At 42.3% G+C, this 12,027-nt stretch overlaps 1 protein-coding gene across 6 annotated transcripts in view; it reads right to left on the bottom strand.

Annotated features, from left to right (window-relative positions):
* LOC128305166 (phosphatidylinositol 4-phosphate 5-kinase type-1 gamma) overlaps window positions 1–12,027 on the bottom strand; it is a 41,759-nt gene that overhangs the window by 29,274 nt on the left and 458 nt on the right. For all 6 annotated transcript variants that reach the window (XR_008287449.1, XM_053042490.1, XM_053042491.1 and 3 more), the window contains exon 2: window positions 11,945–11,991. Coding sequence is in view for 5 of the 6 variants with exons in the window: in XM_053042490.1 (XP_052898450.1) it covers window positions 11,945–11,991 (47 nt within the window). In the remaining variant the exon portion in view is untranslated. The remainder of the gene's footprint in view (window positions 1–11,944; window positions 11,992–12,027) is intronic.

The following is a 12,027-nucleotide window of genomic DNA, read 5'->3' as shown; positions in this document are numbered from 1 at the left end:
ACTAAATGACTGAAACGAATCAAGCCCCGAAAGTGTTAGGTCATTCTTTTATCGTGTGCATTATTGGCCTTGTTCCAACCTGGACACACCGACAGCGTGACACCACTACCGCAGCAAATCAACAAGTAGTACGAGAACCCAATTCCCACCAGTGCTCACCTTGCTGATACGCCATCACAAATCTACGGACATTATATCTCACGCGCGTTGTTGGCCTGAACCTGATAACGGCTGCGGCTCGTGACGTTGTGGCGCGTTGTTCTCAGCACGCAACACCGATTCCGCCGCTTTGGCCAACTTTTGGGGCATCGCACGTCAGAGTGTAGGTGGGATATATGTGTCCGGAAGTGGCGTTCAGTTGCTCCCTCGTGCTAACACACCCAAAAACCGCTACATCTTATCGCTCGCCAGGAAGCGACAGTTGTACCAGGTGGTGCTAATTATGATGTCAATTATGGTGACAATTTATACACAAATACACACACACACACCCATCTCTTCCGCGGACTGGACAAGCGGAGATAGAACATACGTCTCTCAACAAACAAACAAAAAAATGCCACCAAAACTCCTCTGGTCCGTTACTCAGCAAAACAACTAGAACTCATTTGTGGTTGACCACATGATGCTATTATAGCTAACAAATTACAGCATTGGATGAGAGAGACACAAAGACTACGCCTTATTCGACTATCATACCACGTAAAGGAAAAACCTTATGTGCAATGGAAATTACTGTCCCAGCCGCTGGAGTAAGCTGGTGTGCTCCGTCAAACCCAAAGACTAAATGCTATTCCGCTATTAATAGTCAAGTAATAAAACATAAGGTTCTGTTGGTATATTGCCACCATGCGCATGGGACATTCTCCATTTGATCGAACAATCGGCCGTTGTTTTAAAAATGGAAATCCCCAGAACAAAGCCGACCAGCGCGCAAAAGGACGACCCATTGGCTGGACAGATCGTTTCGAAGGGTGGCGACCGGCTTGTCCTTCGGATGGAAAAATTTCATTTTCGTCCTTGCGCGCTTAAAAACGCGAAGCCGGACAAAGCATTAAAAATAAATCTACCACGTATGCATACACGAACCCCCCTGGACCGAACAGCACAAAGAGTCGAGGAAGCCAAGACATCGTCCTCTTCATTGCCGTTCCAATAGCGAGAGAAGAGATTATATTGTAAATAGTTACACGATTTTAGAACATGTTCCATGGGATAACAAATCGAATCCAACTTGTGGAAGATTTGCCAACGTGTGGAAGATTACATCCCAACCGTTGGTTGGTTGAGATGATACGGACATTGAGCGGAACAGAGCTTTCACCATTCATATCATTAGTCATCACTGTTTGACGTTGGTTAACGCACAGGTGCGATGAGATTGGAGATGAATTGTGTTTTTTCTGCTCCGTCGACCTCACGCAGAAACTTGGAAAAGCATGACAAAATCTGTTCCAACATTTATTGCCAATGAATCATACAGATTGTTCGTCTGCCGTATGCCTTTTTCCGACAACTAGCAACTATAATTATGGACTTAAATACTTAAACAGACTATAGCCATGTTTGTTCGTCATAGGATATTTGATTTGATATCAAAAGTATAAAATCAAATAAAACTTTTAAATGTATTTTCCCGTTTTTATATAACTTCTGTTCGTGTGTATGACTGAATCCATTCGATATGCAGCGGTTATCAACGTCATATCTCGTCCTTCATCTTTCCAGAACACAAACGCAGTGACAGTTCATTTTGCTGCCCTTTCACTCAAAGTACATCCCGGCCATTCGGCCCCTAGCTCTGTGATGCTGCTAGGCTGCGGTGCTGTTATGACAGGTCTAGAGGAAATAGCACTCCTAAGCATTCCAAATATTAACCACTGGCGGCGGCAAGGGGATGATGACCGAAATAATGACTTTTCCGGACAAATGCTCTGAAACGGCAGTATCATCATCATCATCATCATCCTGCTGCTGCTGGTGGTGCGCTTCTCGACCGGATTTGGTTGCGGATCGATGGATGTCACGGGTACCGGAACAAAATCTTTGCTCTGTTGGCGCCGATCCTAAATGCGGTATAAGGTTTGCGTTCATTTCGAGCAGAAGCCCAACATCATCATGCGACAAATGGAAAGCTAGGGCGGTACCGGAGGGGAATTGTTTGAATAGAATTTTTGGACCGTACACGCTGCTCATGAGGAGCGAAAAACAATAAATTTATGTTGTGCCATGCCGCCGGGAATTGTCGAGATACGTTGATATGGGTAAAAACGACGTTATAAAAAATGAACGGATGCACTGCAGTCAACAACATTAAACTTGTGCCTCATTATACGGAATAGTAATGAATTGGTTGCTTTTTTTTTTAAATAAGCACTATTTTATCGATTGGGATTTCTGTGCATACCGTATAAGATGTTGTAACTTGCTCCGCATAATGATTTATTCAATGATAGGAAGGAGCTCACTTGGGAGCTCGTTTTGGGGAACTTTTTATCGTAATGATTTTGGGAGTAATGATAAAAATAAAAAATTGACTTTAGTACTACTATTTTAATTTTATTTTTACAATCGAAGTAAAGAATAGATAATAAAAGTAAACAACATTTGAAATATTCACCATCTAACCCATTTATCTCACCAACTGGAATTAAATTTCAGTCCTTATCATCTTATCTATCTCTTTGAGATCTTCGTCTCAACCGCCCAATCGGTATTTACAGCAGGTTTGTAGGATGAATTTCAATATTCTACCAAGCAAATCTTGCTTATCTATTCAAAACCAACCATTGACGCATTTGGGTCGTCTCCACCGTGGCGGCAAATAGTCCAATTTACGCAAGAGCGTAAATCTCAAATCAAATCTCATGTCAATGTTGATGGAATGGACTTTACTATATCCGACTTCAAGGTAAAAGTATAACCAGTAGTTTATACACCAACCGGGCATTCTCCAAGCGCAGAATTTATAAAAAAATGTTTTGGAACGTTGGAACAACATTTGAAATTCTTCTTACCTAAAGTCCAACCCTTTTACAGCACTGAATATTAAGTTAACGTCACAGATAGTCAAGTAATACATGCTTTAACAACATTAATTTTAAACAATCTAAAAGTGAGGTTTTGTCGTTTGGATAAAAGTTTTAAATAACCTTCAATTGCTGAAACTAATTGAATGTTCAATAGCATTTAATTTGTTTTGTGTTGCGAACATTTGCGTAATAATTTAAATCTGGTTTTAATGACGTCATTGATTTAAGAATTGTTCAACTATAGCCGCACCAGAGGAAACTCCCAAATGATTCACGCGTTTGGACAATTCTGCTCTGGTGAATGTGCGCTTCGAATCACACGCGTATGTATGCGGGGCATTTGTGGTTGCTGCTGTGACGTGTACACATTTATCAATCCGGTTTGTGGCAGAATTGACGGATGATACTAATTATTTGTTCATCTGGACGACGATGGACGATTCTACATACAAGTACAATATTGGGGAATAATTACTCGCTTTATTGTTCGGTTTAAATTGATTTTAATATTTTAGTAAAGCTATCATTCAGTCAGCAATGTTTCAACAAAGTGATAAGGCTGAATAAATTAGCCCTCCAATCAAAAGTGTAGTAAAATATAAACTCTTTCAAAGCATAACCGACCGAAGCATGGATGGAGTGCGAGTTTTCGAAAAGATTTGCTTCATTCCCTTCAAACCGAAAGAGTTTCCACCTCGAATCATCAACCGGTAAACCAAGCGTTAACATCTCAACGTCAACAAGTGCCGGTGCAGAACATCAAAAGAACAGCATGGTCGGCAAAAGCATGCGCTAATTCGTTCTTTTAATGGAACGTTTGAACATAAAACGAAAAATATGCACAAATAAAAGTAATTTCATTGCAAACTCTACCACCCATGCGCGGGTTTTAATTTGTTTCGATAAATGTTGGAACATTTTCGGTGCACTCTCATGCGCGAAGGCAATTGAACCGGACGTATCTTTTGGACGGTTTATCGGTTTGTACATTTATTCTTTGTCTACGAATCGGTTCAGGCTAGAGGTGGGAGCTAGACAGCATAGGTAAAGCAACACGCAGACATCGAGTTTTGCGGTGGCAAACACGGCAACGAAGCAAACTCTACCTCAAGAGTGTGGTATGGTGGAACTCCGTACTTGAGCGCCGGCATTCGGAAGAAGGAACAAGAAACGAACCGTTTCGAAACGGAACCACAGAATGGAACCAGCGTCTGACTGACAGCAGCTATCCGGAACACTGCCACTGCGGGTAAGCTACCGTTACAAGCAAACGACCACCATCCTTCGCCACTCCATTCTGCTGAACCACCGGAGGTAACCTGTGTGCGGTCATGTTGGTGATATTTTTTCGACGTTAGTGTTTTGAAGCGGTGGAAAATTCTGTCCGATCCACGCCAGTTGAAAGCTCAATGTTCGCCAAATCGCTTCATAATCAGGTGGTACAGTGCCGAAATGAACGCGAAATACCCCCACTGACCCGTGAAGCGTGCGGGATAAGCAGCATTTTAATTGAGCGAAGCTTTACCGAACCAATGGCAATAGATTTTGATTTGTTCTTTTTAATGCAAAATCATATACTGTACTCACGCAACCCAACCACTTTCGAATTGCTTCTATTTTTACATTCGCAATAAAGCAATAACAGTGGGAATGATTTCATTCTTACGTGATCGTTGGTCCGGTTTAATGCCAATTGTAAGCCACCCCGAGTATCGTCTTTCCCGGATCAAATGAATGTCCAGCCAATGGGTACTTGCGCCATGTCTGTGATCTTTACCGGACTGTTCCGCTGTCTGTGGGTAGCAGCGCGTTCCGGTAACCAGATCAAACCGAATCATGCATGACGGTCGGGAATATCGTAACAATATCTGACCGCTGGCTGAGACCGCTGCTGGAAGGAAACGTCTAGAAACGATGCACGATGATAAGCGCCCATCCGTCTTTCTTGCATTTGGAATACGGCGTCCGTGAATGAAATCCGCGAGACGCAGAAACAACAATCGTGGCTTTTTGCACTCACAGCATACTTTAACCAGTGATACGGCAACTACTGGGACAGTGATAATAAGCGACCATTGCCGCTACGGAACAACCCTTTAAGCACGCAAAGTTATACGCCTCTTTAGGCCCTTTCATTGGAATGGGGTGAATTTTGATAAAGATAGAGTTAGGGGAAAAAAAACCTCCACGTACTGAATGTGTTCCTGATTGTTGAATGAATTACAAACGTATCTGTCTTGAAATACATTAATAGAATCACTGAGCAACACACTACGCGTTTAAACACGATAACCTTTGTTGACCATTTCGACACCAAAAAGAATTTACATCATCCTGAATTTTGGTGTTTGGTGAAGCATTTTTCAACATGTTGTACATGAGATGGTCGCATAGTAAAGTTAGCAAAGCACGGCTAAACAACTCGTCCTCCCTGGGTTCAAACCGTGATAAAGAAATATCGTCTATACTCCGATTTTTTTACTGCTCCGAATGGTGGGCCACAGATGTGGTCATGTTCTTGTTCGCAGCAACGATTATAAAGTCAAATTAGAATAAGAATAAATTGAGCTGTAATTAGCATCACCATAAAAGGATCTTATTTAGAGTAAGAGGCAGAGCAGGAGCTTTGTAAAAGAAATCTGGTATAGACAACTAATTTGACTTCGAGAAGTATAGCCTTGGACATTGTACAGAACTGGAGAAAACTTTCAGTTCGAGGAAAGACCTAATTCTGAGAAGAACCATGGACCTTATGAACCATGTGATGATTCAAAAACGAGCTTTATTACGTCATGAAAATGACACCAAACGATCTGGGTTGGAAAATTATTAAGTAGAATATATTAATAAGGTTAATGAAGACTACCAGTTTGTTGCCGAAAAAATGTAAGAATGTATCCCATATACTTTTAAATGCATAATACCAAGGGAAGGTTTTGCACAGAAAATATTATTTCTTATACAAGACTATGGCAATGATCAACAAATGAAAGAGTGAAATTACTCTCTTTTGTAGTACACAGTTTATTTATCGAATTCAGAGTAGTTCATTTACGTTCGTCAAATGCATCAATCTACACTTCTTTCCCAAAGTAATGGCACAAATGGCTTCTCGTAGAACTGCACGTTTTGCTGCAACATTCCATTGCTACGTTATCATAACTACAGCGCTGCCCATTATCGTGGGCGTATAGCTGCTAAATCACGCATACAAAATCCACCCCTCACTGTGACCGCGTTATGATTTGCAAGATCACACACCCAACCAAACAGTATGCGCTCAAAGCTCGCACTGGGACAAATACAATCCGCGCGGAATGTGTGGTGAGTAAGAGTAGTGGGTCAGTACGCGGATGAAGGAATGGATCGCGAATTGTGCAACACTTTTGCCAGGAGGGTGCTAGGATGTGAGGCGAATTCTAGCACACAACATCCACACCACCACCACCAACCATCAATCCAACTACTTGAATCATTCCATTCCATTGACAGCGTAGAAATGCCGAGAAACACAAACAACCGAGATTATGTCATGTGGCGCGGAAATCGGTAGTGGTGGTGCCGGGGGGCCGTTGTTGTTGCTTATCATTTTAGTGTGCGAATATGTTTCCCCGTTTTATTGCTCCGTGCCTTCGAACAACAACGTTCGGCGCAGCGAATAGCACACGGAAATAAACTGCGGGTTGTCCTTCCACTTTAAGAATGTTCACCTTTTCGAACACTTAAACTGCGGTCTAGGGAGATGAGAAGTCATGGAACTTAAAATAAAAATACATACATACCCTTAAGCTTTTATTACCACACCGAAACCATCTTGCGCACGAGACGGTGGACCCACGAAATTCAGACACACGGCACTCAGGTTTTTGGAGCTGCCGCATCATTATCGCGGACCCGCTATCTGGTTTATCGTGGTTTATGTGCACAATTTCCAGTTGCTTTTTTTTTATAACTGACCAATTTCAGTAATACACCCGCACGCACACTCGCTTACGCGCGGGGAGTTTCGCGGCGATGACGCGCGAGAGAAAGAGGTGTTTTTATTCGACAGTCTCTACCCTTAGCCAACATATTGGTGTGGGATTTATACCTCCGCCGAGGGGTGAGCCGTATATTTTATAATGGAGCAATTAGAAGATGCAAGAGATTAAAGATAAAACGAAACTATCCCGAACAGTACGAATACTTTGCAAGCGAAAAAAGAAATCATCTACACAAACAGCTTTGCGTTTGGAATCTTGAAAGAAAACGCTTAACCAAAGGTTTCCATAATGGCTCAACTTAAGACCCACCAGGAAAGTAAGCCTCTCAACCCATTCTGAATAATTTAATCACCTTTCATCAACTACCATATTCACCACCACCGCACCATGGCACACAGTGCAGAAATAATGCTCATTTCCCAAATATTGTCCCTAAAACATTGTCCTGCTGCCATGGGAAAGGTTCCCAATAAATCTTTCACAGCACCTATTTTGCGGCAGAGAATGGTAGTTATGTAAAGGCGAATGATCTTGATTTTATCTGCCAAACACCACAAAAAAGCCCTTCATACAGCCAAGCACTTGTCGCAATTCCGTTCGTTTTTTTCCATACCACACAAAAAGGAAGTTCCGACACCATAACAACGCTCTGGGCAAATATTTAGCCGCTTTATGGGGTGCCTTTCTCGTTAAATCTTTGGGCCTTCGAAAGTATGATCACGGCAAAGAAACAAATGGAAGAAAAATGTGTGCAAATGATGGATTTTACCTCCCTAAGCAAAAGGAATAATAAATGGGAGTACACAAGAGAAGATAGTAAAACAAGTATACTTTTTTATGATTTTAGGCTTCTTTAAAGCATTGTTTTGAATGGCAATAATGTATGCCATAAAGTACGGTGGTAAAAATATCTCTCCACAACGCTGTTTTACGCTGTGCCGGGGCAGGTTAGTTAAGGACCAACACGTCGTCGTCATTTGTGGTAAATCCCGGTTTGGCTGTACGGCTGTACAAGCGACCCAACATAAAACAACCATTAGAGCAGTGTGGTACGAAATACATTCGTTACGATGCATTTTTTGCTACAGCTACCCTTTTTCACCTCACACTCGAGAATGCCAGAAGAAACTGTTTGCACTAATGAGCACAGAAGCACACACTTCTCTGGAGCTCTGCAGCGGTCAAGATCCCTTGACGGCTACGGGCGGGCAGGCTGTGCTGCTGCTGGAGGGAGAAAGACGTTTCGAGAATAAAGACAAAACAAGATACATAAATTAGGATGTTTGTTAAATGTGCTAGAATTTGTGAAGTCATCAAGTATTTAAAAATTAAAGCTATCGTAGAAACCCTCCAATAGATTGCATGGGGGTTAAGGAACTATTTAAAACCATTTGTTCAGTGTTTTTGGGTTATTTTGGATTAAGTCCACGATCTGATAACACAAACATATCGTTTCAAAACCTATCGGTTCTGGTTCTAAAACACGTTTAAATCTTTGCGCACTCCTCTCCCTCTTGCAGAAAGCTGATGTGACTCTACTGATACATAAATGCGTCAGTGGAAACAAGAAGCAACAATTTGTTCGCGCAATTAAGATTCGAATATCAGCAGTCTCTTCAAAGATTACAACCTTCCCCCGTGCTATCAATTAGAGGTGATGAAATCGTGACTATTAAGCGATCAATTCATTCCATTTATCTCATTCGAACGCCAAACCGTTCTTGATGGGACACTCAATCTTATATAAGGGTGTCATTTTCCTCCAATTAACGTTGAGCCAAGTGCAGAGAGCGCGCGCTCTCGCCGACACAACATCCCATCACAACAAATCAACTAGGAAGAGTCTTTTGCATACCAAGAGCTATTTGTTTTGAAACACTTTAACATGGTTATGATAATTTCATCAGCTAACATTTTTTCCATTGATTTTTCCCCTTTTTTTAGCCCCCGTATCACTGTGATCATGGTATTTACCGCCGCTTGGAAAATCCCTATTGTTTCTATTATTTCCACACGTTTTCCGCTCAATCGTTGTACACAACACTAACAAAGTGAAACAAAAACACATTGCGCTGTGCGTTCCCACACACAGTATTAATGTTGGAATTGAGTTATAAGTTGAAAACCATGATCTCAAATCCAGCAGAGCAACAACGGCGCATGCTGTTCTTAGTAGAATTGTGACAAAACAAACGGTATGTCGCGGTACCTTGAGAAAAACCGTGATCCAGTATGCTGCAAAGGCTTGGCAAACTAAAGTTTCAGGTTCGCTGAAGACAGAACGGTTGCTCGAACTTCCAGCCTCCTATCTTGATCGAAGGTCAGGCTAGCGTTTAGTATACTAATAGAGACCAAAGCCACTAACGAATTCATTGACATCATTCGTGGCGGTGGCCGGTCGGTCGCTATGTTTAGATAACAGAATGATTAACCTTTGTTGTGCGTTGCACTACTTCTAGATACTTGAGCGTTATGAGAACCGTGGACCAAGAGATACAATCATCTGTGAGACAAAACGATAATAGATTCTTCATCGGCACTGCAACACACAGTTTTTTTTGTGCTATCCCCATATTAATTGCATACCATTTTTTACCATTGGTTCACATTCTATTTGAAGCTGCTTTTGTTTTGTAGGGTCCAAGTATTGTATCGCTATTCTAAAGTGCTGTTTGCGCTGTACAAAATTCAAAACCAACCGGTCGAATGGCGTGAGCAACTGGTAGCAACGATCTGCCCGCTATGCTCCCACTATTGTTCACACTAACTGGCCACATACCATTCCATAAATAGCTGTAACGCGAAACTCCCCAGTTACGCCACGCCACCATACCCCAAACCGGGAGTCCGATGCCGTCCGTCCGTTCATACACAGCGGCAGTTCAAAAGTTCGCTACGGACATAAAACGCGCTATTTGGAAGATTTCGCTTACCTCGGTGGGCTCGCTCGATTCGGGCCTTCGGGTGATACGAAAGCGATAGTAAGTGCGCGTGTTTCGTGCCGTGGCATGACCCACACACGCGACACGTGGGAAATCTAAGGGGGAATAACGAAAGAGTGCCCCCTATAAATGGAAGGGTCCACACTCCGCGAGCACTAGACCTGCTTCCCTTCCTGCTTAGAGTTGCCGCGGAGGGGTTATGTATATCACGCTTGGAGGCAAACATTCGTTAGCATGTTTTTCGTCGAATCAGCCAACCTTTAAAAGGTGGATTTGCGGACCGCGGGGCACTTAATAGTAGCGGTTGTTTGAGAGTAGAGCAAATTGTGGCAAAGGGAATTCCCATGGAAAATAGGGTCATCGTGCTGGCGGTTTCCCCGTAACACGACCTTGTCTGATATTTTGCATAAGCAAAACTTATCAAACTTGGCACTGTTCTCTCAAATGAAAAGCAAATTCCCACAGGCAAGACATGTTTGCCCTCATCTAATGAATTCCAAAAATTTTGATTCTGTTCCGTTTGGTAAAAACAAAGACTCTACTGTATGCGGAAAGGTCAATGTCCTCAAGTCGGTAGTCGGTCGGTCTGAAGGGATGTTGATAAACTTTCCACCTCCGTAGGGAATACTAAAACCAATTCCAATTTGTTTAATTGTAGCAAAACATTTACCAAATTAAACCAAGCTCTACGTCTCCGGTGGCATGCGAAGGCCCTTACAGCCTGTCTTGCAATATTCGATGACCTTTGTAGGTGGTTCCCTATCGCAAAGGACACATCATCGACTTGACTAAGATATATCCGACGTTCTTGCCGAAAAGATCAGCATACTAATGATGTAAGCATGTAAGCTAAGTTAATGATTGCTTCTGTTCCTATCGGGGTCTTTTTGTCCTCCGGCCCATTAAGTTGAGTTGGCACACGGTTCATTGATTTGTAATGAGTTATGACGCATATTGTAAAATATTCTATAAATCCCATCCCAGACCCCGTAAAACAAAAAAAATAGTGGTTAAAATTCAATAACATGAAAGGAGAAGTGAATCTGATTCTAGCTGAAATGCTACAACCTTGTTAAACTACAAGACACGCTCGTTCCCCGCTAATCGAATATTTCACTTGAAACAAGTTTAATTTTATCTTCCCACACGTCAGAATTCGTGCAAGGACAGGGACGGGATGGTATGAACTTCTGAAGGGGGTTGGTTGCGGGAGTTGGATTTTTCAGTCCAACATCCTTGGGCCAAAAGGACACCAGAACCATTAACCTTCTTGTTGTCCCCGTCGTGTAGCAAATTGCTTTACAAATATTTAGTAGCAACTAAATTATGCATCCAACGTACAATATCATCCGCAGTACCAAACAGACACTCCATAAACAACAAGCTTGCCTGTGCGCGTAAAGTTTGCACACCAACGCAACCGGTTCGGGTCAACGGGGAGAAACGAAATCGAAATCTTATGTCCAGTGATTTTTTATATCTACCACCGTACGCCTCCATCGCGGGTTGCCATTAAGAAACCGAAAGTGATGTGCCGGAAGGTGTACGAAATATGGGTCAATCAATATGTTCTCCGGCACGTTTTTGGGTTAGAGAGAGCGTGCGTCCTTTCGGGACGTTTATTTAACCCGCCAGCAGGAACAAAAGGGGAAAACCCCCGTATGTTCCAGCTCGTAGGCGTCGCAGTGAATGGCTTCGTAAATGCTGTATAACATTTTTAATACCGGGCAGTTCACGTTCACTTGCCCCGTGAGCATGCAGGGTACGGGTCCTTCACGAGCGTGGCATGAATATATTGAACAGAACACGCAAATATCAAGCATACATTTTGCATACAGCCGAAGGTGTTGAAATGGTATGCGTTGCAGGTACTCGCTACTATGTTGGATTCGTCTATTTGTAGGAGTAATTAGAAATTTGTACTCTCGTTTCATCTGGATGCTAATATGCCTATTTCTAGTTCAATTATTAATCGCTCACAACTTACCCCGTCTGCCATGATAAATTTTCCCGGTGTATCTTTGATGAATTTTCCTGGAAAAAACGAAGGAAACCAAGATTAATATTTAT

Source organism: Anopheles moucheti, chromosome 3, assembly GCF_943734755.1.
Source record: "Anopheles moucheti chromosome 3, idAnoMoucSN_F20_07, whole genome shotgun sequence".
In the NCBI taxonomy this organism is placed as follows: Eukaryota; Metazoa; Arthropoda; class Insecta; order Diptera; family Culicidae; genus Anopheles; species Anopheles moucheti.
Note: the sequence above shows the minus strand (reverse complement) of the source record. Positions and strands in the feature narration are given on the sequence as shown.